This window comes from Furipterus horrens, unplaced genomic scaffold (genome assembly GCF_987537825.1).
Source record: "Furipterus horrens unplaced genomic scaffold, mFurHor1.1.pri manual_scaffold_2, whole genome shotgun sequence".
In the NCBI taxonomy this organism is placed as follows: domain Eukaryota; kingdom Metazoa; phylum Chordata; class Mammalia; order Chiroptera; family Furipteridae; genus Furipterus; species Furipterus horrens.
Genome location: NW_028327172.1, coordinates 11,948,922 through 11,975,983, shown reverse-complemented (window position 1 = coordinate 11,975,983; position 27,062 = coordinate 11,948,922). Strand labels below are relative to the sequence as shown.

Genomic DNA, 27,062 nt, shown 5'->3' with positions numbered 1-27,062 from the left:
TGAGGGTAATAACATTTTGTAGATCAGCCTTCCACTAGATTGTGAACACTTCAAGGGCAAGGGCTGAAATGTATTGGATTGGGCAAAAGTCCATATGTTTTTTTCCCCATAAAATAAAAGACATGTTTTTTATTCTGACCAATGACTTTACTGATTTGGATATTTTGAGTATGTCGACTATCTCCTGCATGGTATAACATTGATCGTTTTCAATTAATGTCTTGATTTGAACGCTATCAACTTCAATTGGTCTACCTGACTGACTATGAAGCATCGTCCAGCAACAAATCTCCAGCACGAAACTTCACAAACCACTTCTGATCCGGCTGACCACTCACAGCAGCTTCTCCCTACACTGCACAAATCTTTTTGCGTTTTAGTTGCATTTTTACCTTTCTTGAAATAATCAAGCACATTTTCTTCCATCTTCAATATTAAAATGGCTACACAAAAATTCACCAACTTTGATAAGTTTTTAAAAAATGTATGTCGAAATGACAGCTGTCACAATACAATCTAACAAAATTGTTTCAAATGACGTTAAAGACAACTAAGTGCTACTAGGGCCTTCTAATGGAAAAAAAACAAATGCACTTTTTGGCCAACAGATTATCTTAATCACCTTTTTCTTCCTGTGTGTTATATAAAATGAATACTGAATATGTATCCTAAAAGGTATGACCAACATTTTCCCTGACATAGAATCCTGATAATCTCAATGAGCATAGTACAGGGCATACACACAAATGAATAATACCCAGTGCAGTGTTTATTAAAAATTTAGAGAGAAAAAAATCCACTGATTGTACAGCTCAGTCTCTGACATCAGAGCTCAAGATTATTATCATAAGGATTTCTATCTTTTGTCCGAAATGCATAGACATTTTACATAACTACAGTATTTCTGAATAATTCTTAGATATCTTACCAAATATCACAGTCCAAACATAGCTCATCTTATTTTTGTTGTTGCTTCTTTTCTTTATGATGGCATTAAGAGACGAAACTGGACATGTAAAACCTTTAATTCAATAAATTAAAGTAGTAATATTCTCCTTAACATGGCAAAACGGAAACTGTTTAGAAAATGATTTAGTAAATATAACCTACACATGAGTAAAACATAGAAAAGAACATGGGAAAATGATAATTCATGTATCAGAAAGATGGCATTTCTTATGTTAAAAAAAAAATCTCCCTCCACTGTAATGTTTTTTCTGCAACAAATTAACCACAGGAAAATATTTAGAACATACATAACCAGAAGGGAAAAAAGAAGTTTTAAGCATAACTGGTATTCTTTATTAATCATATTCAATGAAGGAAACAAGCAAAGTTAGTGATTAAGAGCAGGGACTCTAGAACTAGAATGCTTAGTTCAAATCCTGATTGTGCCATTTATTAGCTGTGTGGCTTGGGACAAATCCCTACCTCTCTGTGCTTCTGTTTTCTATATGTAAAATGGGAAAAATAATACTACCTACCTAACTGGGTTATTAGAATTAAATGACTTAAATTCATAATATTTGTAAAGTACCCAGACAGTGCCTAATATATATAGTGGTATATATAAGTATTTGGTAAGTAATATGTACAATGTTTAACAAATACAGGGTGGGGCAAAAATAGTTTTAGAGTAGTATGGGAAACACTATTCTTGTACTATTTATTAATTATTGTATTCTTTTCCATACAACTGTAAACCTACTTTCACCCCACCCTATATTTGTTGTCTAGCTTTTCTATCACATTCCTTTTAAAACTAGAAAGCAAATGTATAGTTCCCTCCCACTGACTGTTCTAGATGTCAAATGTGGCATTACTGAGGATCGGGGAGGGAGAAAAGACATTCTTTGAGCTAAAAGCTTTTAAGTCACGTTTACTGACGTATAACTTACATACAGTAAAATTCACTCTGTTTAGTACACAGTTCTATGAGTTTTGACAAACATTTGGTCATGTATCCATCACCACAATTCAAGAACATTTCCAATAGCCAAAAAATTCCCTGTGCTCCTTTGTAGTCAACCTCTCTGCCCCAGGCAATCACTGCACTGATCAGTATTCTGTTTCTACAGTTTTGCCTTTTCCACAATGCCACATAAAAAGAATCATTCAGCCCCGGCTGGTGTGGCTCAGTGGATTGGACGCTGGCCTGCAAACCAAAAGGTCTCCAGTTCGATTCCCAGTCAGGGCACATGCTTGGGTTGCAGGCCAGGTCCTCAGTTGAGGGCACGCAAGAGGCAACCACACATTGATATTTCTCTCCTCTTTCTCCTTCCTTTCCCCTCTCTCTAAAAATAAATAAATAAAATCTTCAAAAAAAAAAGGATCATTCAGTATGCAGCTTTTGTCTGGCTTTTTTTCACTTAGTATAATCCAACTGAGATAACCCATGTTGTTGCACATATCAGCCTGTTCCTTTTTATTGCTAAGCGGTATTCCACTGTATGATCTGGCACGTTCTGTTAATTCACTTCCCAGTTGAAGGACATGTGAATTGTTTCCAGTTTTTATCAATTAGGCGAAAAAATGCTACAGATTTTTGCTTGAGCACAACTTATCATTTCTCCTGGACAAATATCCAGGAGTGGGAATGCAGGGTAGTACAATACGTGTATGTTTAATTTTATATGTAACTGGCAAAATGTTTTCCACAGGGGCTGTATGAAACATTTTGCACTCCTCCTGCACCAGTAATGTATGAGAGTTCAAGTGTAACTGGATTATTACTTACTGCTAATTTCCAGTATGGATCTCTATTTTTGTACCAATGAATTAAAGCCAGTTCTTTCTGCAATTTAGTATTAATGGTTTGTACTGTACTCTTCTATTTACAAACCAGTCAACGGCCATTTGGTATGAATCTCAGATGCTATTCTATAACACTTCCAAAGGGAAACATCAATGAAAATTACTCTTTCAAATCCCATCCAAGAATAGTCAAATATGGTCATTTTGTCTGGATCAACAAGGTATAAGGATAAACAAAACGCACCCTAGTAAGTAGAATAACCCAAAACATACATTACACATCTGTCAGGCAGACTCGTTTTCCAACACTCAGATGAGTTTTTCTGCAGCCTAAAATTCCTAAACAATGTCTTTATATAGCAAGTCATATTAAATATCTTTATCAATAGTATCATTCTCTTGATTAGGAAGCAGAAAGAACCTTACAAGAAAATATTAAGAAATTTACTGTAAATACTATGTCCAATATTGCCCCCAAAAGAAAGCTTTTCAAAAAGAGGTCTGAAATTTTTGTACATTGTTGGTAAGCATGTAAATGGGAAAATATTTGATATTAATAACCTAAAAGTATATAACCCCACAAAAACTTGTAAGTAAATGTTAATAGCAGCTTTATTCATAATAGCTCCAAAGTAGAAACAACCCCCCAAAATCCATCAACTGATAAATGGGTAAACAATATGTGGTATATCCATATAATGGAATATCATTCATCCATCAAAAGGAATGAAGTTCTGATATATGCTTCAATGTGGATTAACCTTGATAATATTATGATTTCTCTATACACCTAGTACTAAGAAGAAGAATTTCTAAGTCATTTAGTAACATTTAGCATAACTGTGGCACCAAGTAGTCAGTATCACATTCCAAGCAGGCCTCCCTATGGTCTGTACTCAGGTGATGCAATAAAAAGAAAACTATAGACCAATATTGCTGATAAATATCGATGCAAAAATCCTCAACAAAATACTAGCAAACCAAATCCAACAGTATACAGGGTGGGGCAAAAGCAGGTTTACAGTTTTAAGTACATGAAACAGAGTTTAATCTTGTCTTTATTATTTACTAATTATTGTATTATTTTCCATCTGAACAACTGTAAACCTACTTTGGCCCAACCCAGTACTAAAAGGATTATATAGCATAGCCAAGTAGGATTCATTCCTAGAATGCAAGGATAATTCAAAATAACAAAATTAACCAAGTTAGCACACCATAACATTGTCCTTCACTAAAAAAATGAAGGATAAAACCCATATGATCATCTCAGTTGATGCAATAAAAAGCATTTCACAAGATTTAACACCCTCCATGATTAAAAAAATAAAATCAAGCCCTGATTGGTGTGGCTCAGTGGGTTGAGCGTCTTCCCGAAAACCTAAAGGTCACTGGTTTGATTCCCAGTCAGGGTACATGCCTGGGTTATGGGCTAGGTCCACAGTTGGGCATGCAAGAAGCAACCAATCAATGTTTCTCTCGCACATCAATGTTTCTCTCCCTCTTTGTCCATCCATTCCCCTCTCTCTAAAAATAAATAAAATATATTTTTTTAAATCAAGAAACTAGGGATAGAAAGACTTCGGTCTTTACTCCCAAATGAAGCACTCAAGAGTGCTAGTTCTAGACTGGGAGATGTTCATGAAACATTTTTTTCTTTTTAAAAAATGTAGCACATTACAAAAAAAAGAAAAGGATCAAAAGAAAAGAGTGTAATTACAGTACTGAAAACATTCTAATATCTATAAGGGGGAGACTTTACAATGCAAGTAGATAAGAACATGAAATGAAAAAAACAAATGCTACAAAAATATACAAAAAAGAAAAAGAAAAAACAGCTAATGAGGGGATGGGATATTCTAGATAGCAGAGTTTGCCAGTATCAGAGATTTATCCCCAAAACACCAATTATTTTTATGTAACTTTTTTTATCTTAATCTAAGAAAACACATAAACCTCTTAGTCTTAAACAAAGTATATTGATAATCATTTAAATTTTTAAGGATAATTCATTTGAGCAACCAAGGCAGCAATATCCTCAAGCTCTATTGCCACAGAGGTATAAGGAACTCCTGCATCAAAACGAAACAGTTTCAATTGTTTTTTTGAATTTTAATGTTTTATATTTTGTAGCTTTCCTTCCTCAGTCATTGTGATCAGGCTAATACTTCTAGTTATCTTGTAGCAGTGCCACCTCTAATTTTAGCTCTTGATTTAAAGAACCTAGCAGTATGATGCATAAAATTGTGCATAAAGAGGGAATAGGATCTACTTGAGGGAAGTCAATAAAACTTGTGATACCTGCTGAAAAGACTTTTTAAATTTATTTCCTGTAGTTGACTTTCAGATAAATAAAATGCTCCATTAAGTCTTATGACTGAAAAGAGAAAAAAAAGGCAACCACATTAAACAAATGAATTTCATTTCAAGAAATACTTGAGATTACTGAACTCTTTTCTTATCTTTATAGAAAGAATCTAAAAGTGACTTTACTAACAAACCTCTAAGAAATACAATCAAGTTATCAAAAAAGGAGGTTCCTTATCTCCATAAAATAACAAGTCATTTTTGAAGAGACAGGCCATCATAGCTTATCTGACATCATATCTATGCAAAAATGTCTGACCATTCCAACTGAGTCAGAATTATGCTTTGAATGCATCGTTAAACAAAGATCATATCCCAGGAACAAACAATTGCTATTATCAAGTCATGGAAAACAATATTTTCTGCGGCACTTAAAAAGTGTTACTGGAGTTAAAAAGTCAGATCTCTGCAACAAGTACATTACAAAAAGGACTTTTGTTTGGGACATAAGTTTCCTCTGAAAGTTGAGAATTGTATTAATTAATGTTTAGTTTAATAAAAATACAGAAGGAAAGACAGAGAAACAATTATATGTATGTGCATATACATGGGGTGAGTATACATACATATATTACCAAGGTCTGTCCACTGAGAAGGCCTAGGAACAATGACACCTCAGCAATGAACACAATGAACACCTGCATCTTGGCTTCTATGTACAACTGTCCAATAAAAAGAACCAGGGCTCCTTGGAGAAGTGGCTGTTTCTAGGGTTGGGGCAGGGAAATTACAAGATGAGCTTGCAGCATCTTGTACCAGAGAGTTAGGAAATGTTTAAAAAGAAAAAAAGGGGGGGTTGGCATGTGAAAGGGACACAGGAGCCAACCTGAAAGAGCTCCCAATGGTCAAAGCTGGAACAATTTGAGTAAAAAAAAATAAATAACAATCGGATTATACCTCAGTACAAAACAGATATATAATATAGATAAATGGTTGAATAAAGAAATAAATGGGGTCCCTGGCTGGTGTGGCTCAGTAGATTGAGTGCGGCCTGCAAACCAAAGGGTTGCTGGTTCGATTCCCAGTTAGGGCACAAGCCTGGGTTATGGGTCAGGTCCCCAGTTGGGGGCGTATGAGAGGCAACCACACATTAATATTTCTCTCCCTCTTTCTCCCTCCCTTCCCCTCTCTCTAAAAATAAATGGGTAAACAGGAAGAAAGAAAGAAAATAAAAGAAAGAGGAAATAAATGGGAGAAGAAGAGCTAAATCTTCCTTATAAAATTCCTAATAATATAGTTCGAGGGTGGGCTAGACTTAATGACTCACTTCCAAAGAATAGGTATAAAAAAGGGAAAATAGACTTCCAGTCAAGACGGCTGTGTAGGTAAACATGCCTCGCCTTGGCGCACAACTGTAACAAAAGATACCAAACTACAAAACAAGTATCACCCAGAATTGTCAGATAATCAAGCTGTGTGGAAGTCAGACAACCAAGGATCTAAGACGCTACATTCATCTAGATGGGTAGGAGGGGCGGAGGGGCGGAGGGGCCGAGGCATGGAGATAGAAATGGGTGGTCGAACATCCAAGTATGGTGGATAAAAAAAGGGAGGGTATACCTGGGGGGGAGGGATCCCAGCCCCAGTCCAGACCACCCAGCCCAGGGTTCCAGAGCCAGGGAGATAACTGCCCATAATTTCTGACTGTGAGAACTAGGGGGGGCTAGGGCAGCGGAAGAAACTGCCGAATTCTCAAGAGACACCTCTTAAAGAGCCCACAATGGACTTAGGACTCAGAACTCACATAGACCCACCTCCTCTGGGATTCTGCACCATGGCAACAGCTGGAAAGGCACCAGTGGCCTATGGGGAGAAAATGAAGTCTGAGTGCCAGAGACAGATTTCTCCCGGAAAAAACTCCAAAGGCAAGGCAGCAGCATTGTCCCCTCTGCGAGCCCTCCCCCACACAGATCAACAGAGTGGTGACACAGTTTGCCCCTGCCACAATTACCTAAGGCTCTGCCCTATACAACTTAACCCATGCGCCTTTCTACAACGGGCCACACTAATAAGACAGGGAGTCAAAGCAGCTCTACCTAATATACAGAAACAAACACAGGGAGGCTGCCAAAATGAGGAAACTAAGAAAGAAGGTCCAAATGAAAGAACAGATCACAACTCCAGGAAAAGAATTAAATGAAATGGAGATTAACAACCTATGAGATGCAGTGTTCAAAGCACTGGTTATTAGGATGCTCCAGGAACTCATAGGGTACTTCAGCAGCATAAAAAAGACCCAGGCAGAAATGAAGGCTGCAGTGGAGAGGATGAAGCCAAGAATCAAATCAATGATTTAGAACACAAGGGAGAAAAAAAGCATTCAATCAGAACAGGAGAAAGAAAAAAAGAATTCAAAAAAACGAGAGGCTTAGGAACCTCTAGGACATCCTTAAACGTACCAACATCCAAACCATAGGGGTGCCAGAAGGAGAAGAGGAAGAGCAAGAAATTGAAAACTTATTTGAAAAACGAATGAAAGAAAACTTCCCTGCTTTGGCAAAGGAAATAAACATACAAATCCAGGAAGCACATAGAGTCCCAAACAAGATGGACCCAAAGAGGACCACATCAATATATACCATAATTAGAATGCCAAATATTAAGGATAATGAGAGAATCTTAAAAGCAGCAAGAGAAAAGCAGACAATTACCTACAAAGGGATTCCCATAAGACTGTCAGGTGATTTCTCAAAAGAAACTTTTCAGGCAAGAAGGGACTGGCAAGAAGCATTCAAAGGGAGGAAAAGCAAGGACCTACAACCTAGATTAGTCTATCCAGCAAAGCTATCATTTAGAATGGAAGGGCAGACAAAGTACTTCAGAGACAAAGTAAAACTAAAGGAGTTCGTCATCCCCAAGGCATTATTATATGAAATGTTAAAGGGACTTATATAAGAAAAAGGTCAAAACGATGAATACTAAAATGGCAATAAATTCACAACTATCAATAATTGAATCCAAATAATAAACTAAGCAAACAAGCAGAACAGGAACAGAATCATAAATAAGGAGACCATTTGGAAGGATATCAACTGGGAGGGGGAAAGGGGAAAATGAGGGGAAAGGTGAGGGATTAAGAAGCACAAATTGTTAGGTACAAAATAGACAGGGGGATGTTAAGTACAGTAGAGGTAATGGAGTAGCCAAAGAACTTATAGGCACGACCCATGGACATGAACTAATGTGGAGGATTGCTGGAGGGAATGGGGGTACTGGGTGGAAGGGGGCAAAGGGGAAAAAAGTTGGGACAACTGTAATAGCATAATCAATAAAATATATTTTTTTAAAAAGAAAAGGAAGAACAGTAACATTACTACTTAACCTGGCAAACACTACCTTAACCAAGTTATCAAGGTTAACATCATCAGCGATATCCTGTGTATATCACATACTCCAATATGAAATGATGGCATTCTGTGGCATTCTTTCCAAGAACATATAACCCTTGTCAAATAGTAAGAAAACACCAGACAAACTCAAAAGGAGGAACATTCCACAAAGTAAATAACTAATACTTCTCAAAATTGTCAAGGTCTTGAAGTCAATGAAAGACTGAGAAACTGTCAAAGATCAGAGAAGACTCAGAGGGATGATATCTATTTACAATGGGTTTCCCTGAACTAGATCCTGAAACAGAAAGGCAACATAAATAGAAAAACTGTAGAAATCCAAACAAAATCTGGAGTTGACTTAAAAGCAGCACATCAATATAGGTGCCTTACTTTTGACAAATGTACCATGTGAGATGTTAACAACAGGAAAAGTTGGGTGAGAGGTATACAGAAATTTTATGTATCATCTTTGCAACTCTTCTGTAAATCTAAAATTATTACAAAATAAAAGTGTATTTTTGGCCCTGGTTGGGTAGCTCAGTTGGTTAGAGCATCATCCTGACACACCAAGGTTGTGGGTTTGATCTCTAGTCAGGGTACAAGCAAGAAGCAACCAAAGAATGCATAGATAAGTGGAACAACAAACTGATGTCTCTCTCTCCTTCTAAAATCATTTTTTAAGTGTATTTTTGAAAGTTCTTTCCTTAAAAAGACATCATTTGTCTTGAAAAAAGTCAATGTCACGAAAAACCAAAGTTTTTAAAAAGAGGGAGCACTACACACCTACTAGAAATGGCAGAAAGAAAAAAAAAACAGGTAAAATTAAATGCAGACAAGGACGTGAAACAAAAGGAACTCTCACTCATTGCTGGTGAAAATGTAAAATGATACGGCCACTCTGGAAGACAGTTTGACAATTTCTTACAAAGCTAAATAAACACTGTCTTACCACATGATCCAGCAATCACACACCCGGGTATTTACCCAAATAAATTGGAAATTTATATGCAGACAAAAACCTGCACACAAATGTGTAGAGAGCAGTTTTGTTCATAACAGTAAAAAATTAGAATGCCCAAGATATCCCTCAATAGGTGAATGGATAAACAAACTTTGGTACATCCATATCATGGAATACTATTCAGCAATGAAAAGAAATGAGCCATCAAGCCAGAAAAAGACATGAAAAAACCTTAAATAGACATTGCTAAGTGAAAGACACCGGTTTGAAAGGGTCCATGTTGTATAATCCCAATTATATAACATTATGGAAAAGGCAAAACTATGGAAACAATAAAATGATCAGGGGTTGCCCCGGGATAGGGAAGAAAGGAAAGCTCAAATAGGTGAAGTATAGGGAATTTTTAGAGCAGTGAAACTATTCTCATGATATTGTAATGGTGGATAAATATTATGCATTTGCCAAAATCTACAGTATTTTACAACATAAAGAATGAACATTAACGCATACTAATTTTAAGATTAAGAGGTTGGGGGACCTCAGAAAAGAATGCAGACTGCGACAAAAGAGTATAACTGTATTACAAATCAAACTACCTCACTGCAGGGGGTGGGGTAAAAGATGCTGGTCTAGGTAACTTTTGAAATTAATGGAGTCTGTAAGACTAAAGGCAAAAGGAACCGCACAGAAGCAGTGTACTCTGCTGAAAAAGTTCTTTCCCATGGGAGTATGGGTTAACAATTCTGATACTGCTCCATGTATATACTGGAACTCAACAATGTTGTAAATGAATGGTGGATGGTGAAAGCCAGGTTTCTCACTGTTGAAGTGGAAATTCACACATCAGCAAGGGGAAAAAGGCTATAATGATCTATGTGGTAGATTGATTTGAGTTGCAGATATCAGTAAGAACTCATGTTTAACTTAATGTAGTTATAGATGGCTACATACAGAAATATTTTTAGACATGTCTATTTACACCAGTTAACATACACACCTATATTTCTTTGCTCTGTTAGCTGACAGGCCTAAAAGAAACAACACTCCAATAGCAATCAGAACACTTAGTGCCAAGATCTTGGTTTCTTATACCACTTTCCAATAAAAGGAACCAGAGTTCCTCAGAGAAATGCTGATTTTGGCACTCTGACAAGACATGTACAAGGTGAGTCCACAGCATCTTGCAGTGCCATAAGGAAATGCTAAAAAATAATTAAACAAACACCCCTCAAACACACACACAGAAACGCTGATGTGCATATGTTAAAAGGGCACAGGGGCCAACTAAAAGAGCTCCCAAAGAAGAAAGCTGCAACAATCTGAGCAACAGAATAAAGTAGTATTTGGAATGTAACTCCAAATATGAAAGGTATATTCTTTAATCCACACTTATATAAATACTTGACTAAATTAAAAAATGATAAAAAGAACCCTGGCCAGATAGCTCAGTTGGTTCGAGCATCGTCCCAATACACCAACACTGCAGGTTCGATCCCTGGTCAGGGCACATACAGGAATCAACCAATGACTGCATGAATAAGTGGGACAACAAGTCAGTGTTTATTTCTCCCTCCGTCCCTCTCTCTTTCTTTCTAAAAATCAATATATACATTTTAAAATGATAGAGACAAATTTCTCATGCAGAAGAATTTCAAATACCCCAAAGGACAGGGAGCTTAACTCCTCACTCCTTAAATGTTGGCTGCATATAGTTACTTCCTTCCAAAGAGGACAGTGTGGAAAGAGAACAAAGAGTAACTTCACAGAAGAGATAACTAACAGACACCATCAATACTTTAAGCAGGTGATCAAAGTCAATATTAACAGTCATAAATCATAGTGATAGTATTTAACCTTGGTATTTGATGAAAATGACATTTTATCCCTATGATCCTCCTCTCCAAAACCCATACCCCACTCTAATCATGAGAAAAATATCAGATAAATTTCAATAGAGGGGCATCCCACAATATACTTGACCAATACCCCTAAAAACTTCTATAAATTTGAAAGTTTTTAAAAACTGAAAAAAATAAAAGTAGGGGGATGGGGAGCCAGGTATACCTTCCCTTTCAGTAGACACGAACATTAAAACTATCATTTTTCCACTTTTCTTAGTTGAAGACTTTCCAAATTCGTCTGTTGAGACATTGCTCACATTGAACGTCATGGTAGGAGCCAGCTTTAGTTGTATTCTGTCTTTATCATTTGATTACATAGAGAAGACTATGATGGTGTGGGCTAATTATGTTCAACAAATATTTTTTTGACCACTTTTTCATTTCAAGCATTGTCTGAGGCACTGAGGTAACTGCATGGACAGAAAAATATCTGTGCTCTGCTTTGATTTCTGTGAAGAACTCGGACAATATACAAGCAAATAATAAATGACCTATCAGGGAGCGATAAATGCTACAAAGTAAATCAAAAGGAAAAGTAGGGTAAAAGTGACCAAGAGGGCTACTCTAACTGGGCACTGAGAAAATGCCTCTTTAAGGAGATGACATTTGAGTTGAGGCCTGAGTGGAGCCTGCATACAAAGACAGGCTTGAGGCAGGGGTACAGCAGGGTGAGAACTTCCAGGAAGAGAACAGCAAATTCAAAAGCCAAAAAGAATAAGCTTAATGTGTTGGCGATCTACCAAGTAGACAGGGCAACTGCCCTGATCGGAATGAACTAAGTAACACATTCTCAACTCGAGAGGTAAGAATACAAGAATCGTTTAAGAATCTCAAAACTCTTCAACACTGACCACCAGGAATCCACCAATGATAATTAGATCAGGATCTTAATTTTTTGCTTTCCCTTAGTGCACTCCCCAGCTGCCACAGCTGTACCTCTCTTCTATGGTAAATACTGTATTTTAAACGGACCATCTTCCCTCTAAAAACTACCACGTCTATCATCCATATTTCTCATGTCTCTGATAGAGGTATTAACAAAACAAGGGAGATCCTACTCAGAAATGCTCATGAGTTCTCCCCAACAGATCCATTACTTCATACAGTACAACCACAGGTTAAAAACAAAGGCCCTGGAGACAGACTAACTCAGGTTCAAATTCAGGTTCTATCTGTTGTGCAGCCTTGGACAAGTTGCAAAACCTTTCTAAGACAGTCTTCCTCATCTGTAAAAAGCTGTTTGGATGAAAAACGATAAAATGTGTGGCACCCAGTGAGCATTCACTCAATAAATGCTAGCCCCTGCTACTAAATTATTTGAGCATTTGTTTTGTTCCAGAACCCGAGCTGGGCCAGAGAAGTTATAGAAACAAATTGTTTGAGAGACAAAATTGTCAAACTCCCTTAGGTCAGGGGCTTTGTCATTTTCTGGTTCACTAGTGTATTCCCAGAATCTAGAACAATGTTTAACACATTGTTAATGCTGGACATCAATCTCAATATTTGTTGAATGAATGAATGAGACTCCATCCAGTCAAAGGAACCTACGAAAGCTTAGCTTTACTCCAATATAAAGAAAAGTTTTCATTCCTCAAGATCTCTTAACAATATCCTAAGGCATTGTTAAAGACGTTTATTAATTTTAATTGCTACCCCCAAACCTAGAACTGCATTCAATATTAAGGTACTCAAAGTTACTGTAATTAAAACTCGGCTGCTAAAATTGAGCTGCTGGCTGTAGAAGACTATACCACTCCTCATAACTCAAAGTGGATGACCAAAACTTTAAAAGTAATACAGTATAAGGTATAGTGTTACGAACTACCTTCGCTTCCCATTGCCTGAATGAACAGACTTCAAAAACTTGTGTGAATTTTTTTCTCATGACTTTACCAGTTAGGTTTAATTTACATTGGCAAAATAAATCCATTTCACCTTTCTACATCAAGTTTTATAAAAACATTACAGTTTGTCAAGTCACTTAAGACATATCCAAATCTTTTAGGCTTCTTAAAATTTTCAGAAGATTGGTAGCTTGATTTATTGGCTCTTTAGGTCAAAGAAGGACTTTTCAGGGTGATGAAAATGAAGATAAGGAGGCGTTCACCTCTCTAAAAATGAGTTTCCTATTACTATAATTATGTATTAAATAAGACAGGCAGACTTTCTGGGCCAAGATTTGATGCCTTGGTTCCCATGAGAATTAAATTAGAGACGTGCATAAATTTGGGGCAAGATTTGCAAAAACTACTTCACCCTCCGTTGATGTGGAATGAAAAAACTCATTTGTGGAGATTTATCAATGCGAATGTTTTCTAACACGCGGTAGCCACTGTGACGACATCACTGTCATCCTCTTCTATCCCAGATACAAAAACGGGATACACTGAAATTCTGCCTGACAATGACCACGATCGCAGGATAACTATCTCAACAGCCAAAGACTGGTTAAGAGCTAACAAGTAAGCAATCTAGCTAACCGAGCTCCCACCCTAAAGTGCCAAGCCTTTCCTAACCTAAGCCGCCGGCTATTGTATTGGCCTCCCAAACCTTCCGAGCTGGAAAAATACCTGAACTCTACTGACACCTTCTGAGACAGAAGGCAGGCGTAAGGGCGGAGCAGTATGATCGGAATTGTTAAAATCGCAGCAAACCGGTAGGGACACAGGTGCACAGGAAGGCCCGACGCCGCTGTCCTTGTCATGCTCTGAGGCGGCCAGGGCCTTCACAACCCGTACAGCCCTCAGAAGCTTTTATTCACTCGTTCATTCATTTAACAATCACGCGACGGTCACCGCAGCAGGGCCATTTCGCAGGGCCCCCGCCCCAGTCCCGGAACACCCTGAGCCGCCAGGCGCGGCCCTACGCTGCCCGCATCCCTCGGACGCTGCCGCCCGCATCCTGCCACCGCACGCTCCGGTCACCCGGATCCCAGCCGCGGCCTCGGCTGCACTGGAGCGCCCACGCCCCCCGCCCTCCTAGCCGTGTGGGTCCAGGGCCTCCGCCCCGCTTCGCCGCGTCAGACCCGCCGGGTTCCTGAGGCGAGGAAGGCACGCGTCCGTGGAGGCCCCCCGCCCGGGGTTCAGGGACCCTCCGCGCACGCGACACCCGGATCCGGGAGCCGGAGCAGGTGGGTCGCACCCACCAGCCACTCACCTCCGCCGGGTCAGAACCTAGGGGCCTTCACTAAGCCGTTTGAAACCGCTTGGGCCGCCGCACACCCCGCAGTGTCCTCGTTGTTTATTGGTTCTCGACAGACCGCCCATTGCTCTGTTATTGGTCCATTTGAAGAGACTGTGGGCACGCGCCGTCCGCAGCCTTAAAGGGGCCGCGCGCAACTCTTGTTTCCTCAGGGATCCTAGCTGCCTGCGCAGGTCCGGACAAGGAGCGTTACGGGAGCGAAAGCCGGCGAGCCTCCCGCGAAGAAGCACACACACACACACACAAAAAGGTGTGTGGGGAGCTATGCATCCACAGCTGTCAGTATGTGTGCTTATTTGATTACTATATTTAGGCTGCTGTCAACGTCTGGCGATTTTTTTTAAAATGTCATTTCATTCACCAAATATTGTTTTGTGCAGCTAAGCACGTGAGGGAACGAGAAGCAGCAGGGATACCGTGGAAGGAGCAGTGAGCGGAGCATGGTGCTAGCTTCTGGTCTTGGACCTGCTCTGAGTAAACCACTTTGGCCAGTAAGTCATCTGGAGCTTAGTTTCCTCATCTGTAAAACGGGATAACAATGTTTTCCTCACAAGCTTAATGTGAAGATTTAATACAACGAATTGAAAGCCCTTTGAACAGTCATGCATTCTGCAAGCACCATACTCCAGTTATTTATAAAAATGAGAGGTTAATATAATCTCTCAAATTTTTGTTCAGCTCTACACTCAATGTCTCCAAGAATAAGATCAATTCCTTCCTTCCCAGGGATTTGCAAACTGCGCAGGAATAAAACATAGACTAGTCACTAAAATTCAAAGTAGTGTGAGACTATATAAAAGAAAAGCTGCGGGTACTTAGCAATGGGAGAAATTTGATGAGGGAGGATCTGTGAAGGGGATGGACTTTTTGAATCTGGGATTTAAAGGATATGTAATTACCCAACATGCTAAAAAATTGAACGGGAATGGGTAAAAGTAATAAGATAATTATTTTTTTAATCTCTCATTTTAGCCAAGATGTAAAAACATGCTTCAGGAAGGGAACCTTAGCATAAATGTATTCACCCTAGCACATATGAATGAAGTGTGGCTGACAGGGAGAATCCAAGCAAAAATCTGTTCCGCTAGATTCCCTTGTTCCATTGTATCTGGGTGGCCCCGTGAGAATTTTCTTTTTCTTTCTTTCTTTTTTTCTTTTTTTACCAAATGTTTGCTTTCCCATCTACCTGTGAATTGCCTACCTCCCCCTCGTTTGACCTGTCTTTGGAGTTTTCATGCTTATGGAACTTCCATGTGGGCATGTATTAAAATTTGTTTTTCTCCTGTTAATCTGTTGTGTGTCATTTGAATTATTCGACCAGCTAGACCTAGACCAGCTAACGGGATAAGGGGAAAGTTTCTCCAGCAGGACAGTACACTTAGTACAAACTTTTAGGAGGATGAGTTAGCAGTTATTATTGTAAAATGTACCTAATCTCTGGCCCAGTAACGCCACTGTTAGGAATTTGCCCTACAGATCTATGCAAGAATGCAAAAAACAAGAGTGTTCCAAGACAGTCACTGCAGCACTGCTAAAAAAAAGCCCCACTGGAAATCGCTTGTCCATTCATAAGGAACTTGTTATATACATGATGGTATATGCAACTATTAAAAAGAATGTGGTTGCACTGGCCAGGTGGTTCAGTGGTTGGAGCATCCTATACACTGAAAGGTTTCAGGTTCGATTCCCAGCCAAGGCACATTCCTAGGTTGTGATTCGACCCCTGGTTGGGGTGGATATGGGAGGTAAACAATCGATGTTTCTCTTTCTCTCCCCACCCCCCTAAAAATCAATAAACATATCTTCAGGTGAGGATTAAAAAAATGTGGTTAATCTAGGTATGTAGTATAGAAAATGTACAAATTGTGCTTAATTGAAAAAAGGTTAGTTGCAAAAAAGCATATATGGAATGATTTTCTTATATATGGATATAAATGTGTATTTGTGTGCAACCTGGAATTTCAAGAAACTTTAATAGGGGGACTTGGTAGGGAGGGAAAAAAAATTTTCCCATTGATGTTATTATTATTATTATTATTTTTTTAATAGAAGGAGCAGGGAGAATTCCTAGTAGCAGGAAAGTAAGAGGCACGGAGACAAGAAAGTGTATTGTATGTAGGAATTGAACATGCGAATTTGATTTTAGAGCAGGATTGTTGGGAAGTAGTAGGACAGATTGACAGAGAACATTAGGAACAATTCTTGTAGGGTCTTGAATACTAGGGCAAGGAATTTGTGCTGTAAGTAGGAAGTGGGAGAGAGTAAGTTTCTGAGCAAGGGAGTGGCAAAGTCAGCATTGCGCTTTATGAAAAACTAATTTGCTTGGTTGTCCAAAATGGGTTAGAGCTGGGGCTCTGATATGAGGTAATAGCCCTGAAAATGATGAGAACAGACTCAAGAGAGGGAAGGATTTGGCAACCAATTAGATTAGGTGCAAAGGTGAGGTGGGGCCCATTTAGGGAGATGAGCCTAAAAGTATGCTAGGATTGAGCCTAGGAACTGGGAGGCGGTGATTGCCCAAAGGAAAGCAGAAAATCAGGAGAAGCCGGTCTCAAAGGGAAGGCAAGGAGTTTAGTTTTAATCTGTTTACTTTTATGTACCGAGACATTCAAATGGAGTCATCTAAGTAGGCCCAGGAAGTTATAGAATGAAAGCTGGGAGAAGCAACTAGGACTCAAGTGATACGGATTTGGCAATCATCTCTCTAGAGGGAAAAAGAAATGAAATTGTGGTAGTGGATGAGACCACACAGCGGGAAAGTGGAGAAAATGAAAGTGGGAGATGATGGCAGATCCATAGGTAGGAGGAGAGAGGAACCAGAGCAAAGAAGTCACAGTGATCTTTGAGAAATGGATTATGAATATATAGAAATAGTCTTCTTTAGTCATTGGTCATTGACATGTTTACTTTATTTAAATATTACTGGAAATAAAAGGAAGATTACATTTAAGGAGAGGATGATGGTAACCTGATATTTGCTCAATAAAGCACATGTAGAGTCTGGGTCCCAGAGAGTTTTAGAACAAGATGTCAAAACACCTCTTTGTTTTACATGGTTTGGGTAAAGCCATACAGGAAGGTGGGCAATAGATGTCTGATTCCATTAATTTCTTCACTCATTCATTTAACAAATATTGAGCCCCTTGTCTGTGCAGGGACTTGTTCTAGGCATTTGGGATAACTGGTGAGCAAAAAAGAAACAACAAAATAGATCTCCTCTTGTGGAGCTCACATTATAGCGAGGACACATAGACAATCAAGACATAAATATATAGTATGTTATTAGACAATATGTGCAATGGGAAAAGAAAAAAGAATACAGGGTAAAAGGGATTGGGAGTTGGAAAGACTATAATTTTATAAAGGGTGATGATCATAGTAGGTTTCATTGAGAAGAGTACATCTGAGCAAAGACTTGAAGGAGGGAAAGGAATTAGCCCTGAGTAGATCTAGAGGAAGAAAGTGCCAGCCAGGGGAACAACTATGCAATGAACTTAAGTTGGGAGCATTCCTGGCAGGTTTGGGAAATAGGAAGGCCAGGATAGCTGGCTGGAGCAGAGTATGTAGTTGGCCGTAGAGTAGTAGATGAGGTCTGATAGAAAATGGGTGAGGAGTGGCAGATCCTGTCGGGCCTTATAGAAACCTCATACAGTACCTTGTCCTTAATAGGTGTTCAGTAAGTGTCTGGCCAGTCATCTTTCGCTGTCCAGGATTATCACCAAATAGCATTTATCTATGTATTTATTGGTGTGATGCGTGCCTTCTTTATTCCGGGGGCCTCTCAATAGTTCTACATCAGGAAAGCACTAAGAAGAGCAGAGAAACCCTTGTGTGGGTTAGAGAGCAAAGTGAACACTGTATCATTGCAACTGGAAGCAGGAAAGAAATGCCAAACATTGTGGCTGCTGAGTCACTGCTGGGTAGTTCTGAAAAGCCTGCTAGGGTTGGGACAGTGCTCATTCCATCATAATTACAAACTGCGTTCTGCGCCCTACCGTGGGACACGGGTCCATATTTCCAGGCTAAGGGGAGCAGCTTCAGTGATTAACTCCCTTTCAACGTTCAGTCCAGGTACCCCCCGCATTATTCTCTGGAGATGGCAGTAGTGACATTAACTCAGATCTCAAGTGGCTATGGGTTTCAGTGCCTTGATTGGTTCCTAAGACTGCAAGGTCTATCCCAGCTTGCACTTGATTGCATTTAATAGGTGCTGTTTGAATGAAGGAATTAATAGCTTTTTGTTTTTTTTGTGTTTTCTTTTCACAGCTCATTTTCCCACAGCCCCCAAAAGGCAGACTCGCCAAGAGTTTAGACCACAGTAGCATCAGCCCCACCAAGAGGGAGGCAGAAGGGAGAGATAGGGGCCTTGTTAGCAAGGGCTGGAGGAAAGAAACCACTGAGAAGGGCAAGATATGTGAGTTCTTTGCTCTTTGTGTCTTATAAAATGAAACGTGTAGCTTGGGGCTAACTTCAGCCTTGGGTTTAAATTCAGACCCTTAATTAGGCTGCCCGGATCTGTTTTAACATCATGTCAGGAGTCCAAAGTTGTGAGTTGGAGCCTTGGCTGGAAATAAAACTCTGCTTAGCCTCTGCCAGCTGGTTAATGGGAGAAGGATCTGGAGAGAAAATAAATGGTGAGTGAGGGAATGTTTCAAAACAAAGGCTGCCTGAAACATCCCCCAACACACATCAATATTAAATGGATCAATTGAGCCATCTTCACATATGAAGAAAAGACAAACTTATAGACTGTTTCTTTAGCTGTATAAAGGGCTCAACCACATTTTTAAAGTCAGTGTACATAAGTAGAAATAACTAAAAGCTTATTTGATGCCCTTGAATGTCATCTTAGAACCGTGTGTGCCCTCAGCTCTGGTACATGCTGTTTCTAAGTTCCTCTGCAGCACTGATTTGGTTTCCCACAGGCCTAGGTTTGGTGAAAGCTTCAATTCATGCCATGGAGACCTCTCTATGGGTCACAGAGATCTTTTCATCTTGGCTTCCATAATTTTTCATATAATTTAGAAAGAAGGGCAGTGACTATATTGTGAAATGTAATTAGTTTGCAAAAATATACCCAGTTTGTTAGAATTTGACTCACCATCTCCCTATTGATCAGTTTCAGGTTTTATATCCAGAGAACCAGACAAGGAGTTCTCAACCCTTGTTTCATACCCAAGATTTCCTGGAAGGAACATAGTACAGGTTTCAGGCTAGAAATGCCTGTAGCAATCACCTGTTTTAACCTTTGCGTTTCATGAGGAGCCAGCACATTTTTATCACCTGAAAATGGGGTGCTAGTCCTTGACACTATTAATAAATTCTCATTTGCCAGTGACCAAGTTCTTATCAAGAAGTGACAGGACGGTCAAAGGTTAGCGGGACCTCTAAGGCTACACAGTGCTGAACTGCCTCATTAAACCGGCTGACATGTCACAAGGTAGCAAAATGCATTCACCAAACTTTGTTCTCCCAGAAACATCACCAGTTTTCCAAGCATATGGTGTATGTTCAACGCATTCATTTTTCCCTCCCATTTGAAAAGTTTCCAACTCCATTGGTCAACTGTTCATGGCTTGGCCTGTTACCCTGAGGCTTTGGGAAGGGGAGCTTCCTAGTATAGGTAAATAAGCTTATGCTGTAGGCTGGATTTTGCTGCTTAATGCCTTCCTTTTCTTTTTGTGTGAGTCCCCCACAACCCCCTGCCAAAAAAGAAGTGGCGGAATGGGGGGATGGTTGTCCTTGAGCTACTACCCTTGTTTTTTTTCTAGCACACCTATCCCTCACCAAGTTGGAAGAATTATACACTATAATTTATACTCAAATCTCTTGTCATTTAAATATAAGAGGCTTCAGTATATCTTACTTTTTGTTTCTTCTTTTTTTTTTTTTTTTTGTGAGGCAGGGGCGCTGTTGTCAGACTCAAAGCTCTGTGGTCAGGCATGGGCAGTGCTTGACCCATAACAGGTGAATGAATGAGAGCATTATTCTATAACCGGTTTGTGGTTCTAGCCTTGAGATGTAGAGGATGAGCTATGAGAAGACAGCTTTTAAAAATAAAAGGAATCTGCCCTCACTGGCATGGTTCAGCTGATTGGGCAGTGTCCAGCAAACCGAAAGGTCGCCAGTTTGATTCCCGGTCAGGACACATGCCTGGGTTGTGGGCTCTGTGCTCTGCCCCCATCTGGGTGCTTGCAGAAGGCAGAAAGCAACCAATCGATATTTCTCTCCCTCTCTTTCTCCCTCCCTTCCCCTCTCTCTAAAACAAAATTTAAAAAAAAATTTTTTTTTTAAAGGAATCTTAATGTTCATTTGATCCATTCTCAGAGTAACTGTGAATCTTCGCTAAGATCAAACAGAGCTAGTGGTAGACCTGGGACTGGAATTAGCTCTCCTTGTCCCTATTCCAATACTTTCCTTACATCAGACAGTCTTGCCAGTGACCATCACTGTAAGGCAAAGTCAAGTTCTATGGCAATGAAGTCCTCATAGGCCTAGAACAGAAATAGAAGATACATGACACTTTCCTCTGGCTCGAATGATACATCACTAAAGATCATGACACTTTTTCCATTGAATCTGGACAGGATCTCAGGCAGCCATCACCTACCAATCAGAGTAGGTACTCAAGATGAAACCTATCTGCTATCCCTCCTCTAGAGGAAATAAGGATTGCAGAAGCCAACGGACTCTGGTCTTGACCTATCTTCTCAAGATGAGCTGAACCTCCAGCCAGGAACCTCAGACTCTTTATTGCTCTTCACCATCTCCACATCCCCAAAGGACTTACAGGTGGTATCTGCAGGCTGGTTTCCCATGCATGGGTCTGCCAGATAGAGCAGGTGCACTTATTAATCACGACTCCAAGCCAGGCGAGGTGATTAAGAAAAGCTAAATTTATATTAAATTACCATAAAGTCCTAAAATACTGAACATAGTGGTTAAATAAATCCAGAAAGTCCAATCTCTCCAGTGAGTAACGTTAAAACCATTACATATGAGCGCGGGACAATCACTTCCATTAGTTTAGGACAGAGAGATTTTGCTTTTTACATAGTAAATCAGTGCTCAAATAGATATTTCTTCAAATATGTCCTTTCTACATTCTGAACAGCCCAAGTGCAATAAGATCCTTCCCCCTATCAAGCAAAGATCACTTTTCTACTTTCTCCTGTCCCCGACTGAATCTGAGGACCCAAAGTGCTCCTTCTTTTACTTCCCCCTTAAGGCTGAAATACCCCCCTTTCCTCCTGGAAGGGCCACCTCACCTTTCCATTGCTGTGCTCTGGGAAAGCTGTCTTGGCCTGGTCTGGCTGTCCCCTGTAGAGAGACCTGGGGCTGGCTGCTGGGGGCAGGGCTAAGGGCTTGGCACCTGTCTTAGTTTTAGAACTGACCAGAAAAGGTTTGCTCTTATTTTCTTTTTTCCCTTGCGTTTGACAGCTTATTTCTCAATACCAATAACCATAAGAGATGTTTCAAATCAGGAAACTACCCCTAGGAGCCCTCGCTTCCATTCTCAGCTCCCATTGTCCTCTCTTATCATTTCTGATTCCTGCGTGGAAGAGGTCTGGATCTGCCCTGGGCTGAGAGGGCTTCATCAGTGGCTCTCTCTACCTTTTTAGCCCTTGCCTACCCACGCCCACTTTGCATTTTTATTTAGCTCTGCTCACCACAGGCACCGCAAGGCTAGGTCCAAAAAAGCAAACTAGTCAAAGAGAGAGAGAGAAAGAAATAACTAGATAGGTGTTTTAGGACTGAAAAAATTCTCAACTCTCCTGATACTAGCATGAGACACATGCCCTTTTGTGTGAATAAGCATGAACCAAGAGGTGGCATCTCAGCATGGAAAGGCAGTCACTCAGCTGGGAAGAGTTGGAATGGGAACTTCACCACCCATAGCCACAGGCTCTCTGTCCACTAACTTAGATCCCTGAGCACCTGAGAGAGAACACAGGAAGTTCAAACTCATGGATACTTCCCTTTAGGCCCTGGGGGCCTCCAAGTCTAACCCAATGGGCTCTTCCGGGCCATTTATGAACACTTCCGGCCCCTTCTTTGAAAGGTTGTTTCAGGATCTCTGTGCTCAAAAATCCCAGAGGATGAGGGGAAAGTGGTAGAATATTAAAACTCAGGTGGTATGCTGTGTTCAGTCCAGGCAGTGCTTCTTAGACGCAGCAGACTCAGCCCTCAGGGCCCCACATTCACTCAAGCAACTGGTTCACAACCTGGTTGTTTATGGTCAAAGACTTAGGAAGGTACTGGCCGTGGTGGCATCAGGAGGGAATTCATATTAGCCAGTGGCCACATTGGGTCCCCCAAGCATCTGAAGAAAAGGCTCCAGACATTCTAGCAGGAGGAAGAATAGCTGGAGCCACACCCATATCTCACCACTTGCAACAGCAGCTTTTAGAGTGAGAATAGTATCCATTGCCAGCAATGGACAGGACACCCAGGCCCAACCGTCCCTCCAAGCTTTTCCATGTTACCGATGCGCTTGAGGCTAGAGGTTTCCCAGATGCCCATACCAGCTGAGCTGACTCCTCTTCCTCTCAGCCTCTCTCCTTCATCTCTCTCTTTACCCATGATCCCCTGCTCAGCCCCTGGGGGGCCAGTTCTCTCAGAGAAGTGGTCAGGTCAGCTCTGATGGGGGAGAGTGCAGTCTTGGATCATGAGCCTTTGTGGAGCAGGCACTGAAGGCACCAGAGGAGGGGGAGGTGGAGCTCTGTACTGACGAGGAATCGTTACTGAGCCTAGTTTTGGGGGGGCTCAGGATGAAATGCAAGAGGTGACGTTCGTGGTCAATTCCAGGATGCGCCATCGTTTCTTGTGCACAGGTAGTTATGGACTCAGATAGAAACAGCTCCCGGCTCGGGAGCAGTTACGAGGTGGGATGAGGAGGAGTGGGACAAGCACAGAGGAAGGGGGCCTGTTGTGTAAGCGAGCACAAAGACTGGACATCCATAAAGAGGAGGAACAGGCAGGGAGGGAGGGGAACGTGGGCGCTTAGACCTGGCTCTCGGAGGAGAGCTTGCGTTCATGTTTCCAGCCCGTGTCTGGCAGAGAGCCCCGTCTTTCAGGAGTGGCTGCGGTATGGACGCTGCTACACTCAGACTGCTCTTCCTGCAACAGCTGCTCTGTCTCTGTGTCATCCAGGGAGCCCGAGCTGGCCTGGATGGACACTGTGTCTGTCTTCATGCAAACGTGATCCCGAAGAAGGCCCCCCCGGGAGCTGCGCAGTTGCTTGAGGTCATCCCACTCAGCATCGTCCCCAGACAGGAGGCAGATTCCCTCTACAATCTTGATCTTCTCCTTGGTGTAGTTATGGTCAGGTCCACCCTAGGGTGGAGAGGGGGAGACATGGTCAGTTGGCTGGCTCTCTCTAGAGGATCTCATATGGTGAACTGAAAAGGAAGGAGATGGGGTAAGAGTGGGTGTGAAGAGTTACCCTACAAACAAATGGGGGAACTGGGTCAGAGCAAATACACGAGGCCTAGCCTAAAGAGAGGAGCAGCTATGGAGATTGTTACCATTAGCACACACGGAGGAGGGAGAATCATGGCTTCCAGTCCTGCATCACTCACGCACTGGCTGCCACCCTGGGCAAATTACTTAACATCTCTAAAACTCTGTCTCTACATCTGCAGTGTGGGGAGAATAACCGATTGGTGTGAGGGTTGAACCAGGCGATGCACAGAATGCAGTTAGTAGGTGCTTGACACAGAAGATGCGCTGAATCATGTTAGCTATTATTACATTGTTATTGTGATTTATTAATGGAACATAATGCTGATATACCTGATCAGAAGCAATTGACAAGAGCAATTAAACGTATGTTTATCCAGGATTTTAAGCTACTTTTGTGCTACTTGATTCTTAATGCTCTTCTTTCTAATTTTGTCACGGAGAACAGTTTTGGGAGGTAAGACAGGAGAAACCTAAGAAATCCTCTTATTTGGGTTCTCAGTGTCAATCCACTGGGGTCTTGTAACCTAAAAGCTTTTGTGGGAGGTTCTTCTGGCTTTGCTCTCATGGGCCTTGGGGCCATTCCCTAGCAACCTGGGATGAGTCCAAGGACAGCCTTAAGTTCTACCCAGGCTCCTCCCTTTATGGGTTCTTCAAAGGGTAGCCGTACTCCTGGTTTCTGGGGGATACCAACCAACACGCCACCAGTGCCAGGAGAAAATGGGCCATGGCTTGGGTTCTATCCCTGGCACAGTGCTCTTGCCAAGAGCCCTGCAAATGCTGCTCTATTTTAAGAACAATGCAATCCTACAGATATTTATTGAGCTTCTACATGAAGCAGGATGCTTTGATGATGACACAACACAGAATGAATGGTCCCTGCCCTCTGGGAGTGATAACCCCCTGTATTGAGCAGAGAGAGACTCAGAGCACGCAAGCACACACATGCACACGCACACGAATGCCCGGTTGCCCAGCACACCCTCCAAGCTGAAGTTAGTGTAAGGACAGGATGCAGGCGGCTCAGAGTCTTCATCACAGAGACACGCTGGGAAAGTTAGGGACAGGTGAGGGACATGGCACTAGCAATTTGGGGGATAGCACTCCCTCTGCAAACACACAGGTACCTGAAATCAAGAGGAAATCAGAAGAGAAAGGGTGAGAGACTATCAGAGGGATGAAAAAGCTGCTGAGGAAAAAGCATACAACAGAAGAAAGAGGTCACGTGATTTTTATTCCTAACCTCTGGCCCTTATTGGGGTCGTCCTCTGGAGTATCAGACACTCCAAGAACCCAGGAATCTTTAAGTCTTTCTTTCAAACTGCAAGCCATCCTGCAGGTTCTGTGTGGCTTGTAATTGAAGCTTTTTAAACAGGGAAATTCATGGATCCAGAACGTACCTGATTATTATGTAAAGTATATACATTATGCATGGGAGCCCTATAGGTGTGAGGGCAGGTTTTGGCTGTGCTAGGCAGGTTCCAGGAGAGTAGACTGATTAAGGTCTCATTAGGGATAACTTTTGATGAAGGCTTACAGAAGTTTAGAAAAAACAAGGGTCATATAAAACTAGATAAATCTGAAACCCCAGGCTATAGTTCCCTAGTGGAAACAGGACTATTTTTCATGCCCAAGCAGCCAGCAAATAATTTTTCACTGGAGCAATAAAGGAGTTAAAAGAACAAAAGCATGTAAACCTTCAGGATTCTAGAGAAATCCCTTAAGACTCTAGAGAATAGCAAAACACCAGGCATTCCCAGCCACAGGTGCCAACAGCTCGGATCAGATGCTAGAAAAGGAAGAGTCCACAAACTCCTGGGTTTTTGTGGGAATAGTCTAGGAGTTTGGGGGTTGTTTCTTGGGGGCGGAGCACAGCCTCACTGCAGGGGAATGACAACCCCAGGAGGGAAAGAAGCTATGAACCTGGCATAATATCTCTTGTGTATACTCATATGCTTTCAGATCTAAACCTTCTGGGATCTGTTTTCTCACCTGCTCTCACTAGGGTCCTTCAGAGAATCTAGGCCTAGAAACCGGACAGACTTATGATTCTAGATTCTAGAACCCTAAATCACATTCAGTTCTTCTGTTCACTATAACTTCCAAAGTGCTGGATGGGACTACCCACCATCCCTTACTGATTTATTCAGGCAATTGGAGAATAATTCTCCCCCCCTCCACAAAAACACCCCTTCAATATAAATTTTAATTTTTACCTCTTTCTTGTAGCACAGTTGATTGTACATGGCTGGTTTCGGGATTGCTTCAATTTTCACCTCCTGAGTAGAAGTTCGGTAGGAGGGGTTGCTGTAGGTCAGGTTCCCCATTCCAGGATCAGTTAACTTGGATTTTTTGTGTCTTTAGAAGGAAAGACGATGAGGAATTAGTTCAGATCTCTATGAGGGTGATACCCAGGGAAGTCGTAACCTGAGTGTGGTAGGAAGCCTCTAAGATGACCCAATGATTGCCTCCTGGTACTCACACCTTCTAAAGCCTTACCCCTCGCGTGTGGGCTGAATCTGGTGACTCACTTCTGATGAACAGATAATGCAGAAGTGATGAATACTATTGAATGGATTGGGTTACAAGAAGTGTATGGCTTGCATCTTACATTGCCTTCACTTTCTTACTTGTTCTCACTGTTGTTCTGGGGGAAGCAAACTGTCACATTGTAACTTGTCCTCTGAAAAGCCCATAAGGCAAGGAACTGATGCAGGAGTCCCCATCCATCTGCCGGCAGGTAACTGACGCCCTCCACCTAACAGCCTGTGAGGCACTGAATCATGCCAGCAACTACCTGAGTGCTCTGGGAAGGTGGGGGATCCTTCCCCAGTGAAGCCCTGGAGAAGACCACAACCCTGGCTAATCCCTGGAGTGCAGCCCTGTAAGACACCTTAAAGCAGAGGTATCCAGCTAAGCTGCACCCAGATTTCTAACCCACAGAAACTGTGAGGTGATACATGGTTGTCATTTTAAGTTGCTAAGTTTTGGGGTCATTTGTTATACAGCAGTAGATAACTAATACACTGAACTTTAGAATCAAGACAGATTTACGTTTCAGCCCAACTCTGTTACTTACTAGCT

General features: G+C 41.3%; 2 protein-coding genes across 3 annotated transcripts in view; both read right to left on the bottom strand.

Moving 5' to 3' along the window:
• The window catches only part of CKAP5 (cytoskeleton associated protein 5), an 84,003-nt gene extending 69,461 nt beyond the window's left edge, over positions 1-14,542 (bottom strand). For both annotated transcript variants that reach the window (XM_090261798.1, XM_090261809.1), the window contains exon 1: positions 14,472-14,542. The gene's annotated coding sequence lies outside the window, so the exon portion shown is untranslated. The remainder of the gene's footprint in view (positions 1-14,471) is intronic.
• A 6,681-nt stretch (positions 14,543-21,223) lies between these two features.
• LRP4 (LDL receptor related protein 4) overlaps positions 21,224-27,062 on the bottom strand; it is a 47,933-nt gene continuing 42,094 nt past the window's right edge. Inside the window, exons 37-38 of the mRNA XM_090261791.1 lie at positions 26,195-26,336; positions 21,224-23,852 (exon numbers count right to left, since the gene is read on the bottom strand). Of these exons, the coding sequence (XP_090117917.1) occupies positions 23,520-23,852; positions 26,195-26,336 (475 nt within the window). The 3' untranslated portion in view covers positions 21,224-23,519. The remainder of the gene's footprint in view (positions 23,853-26,194; positions 26,337-27,062) is intronic.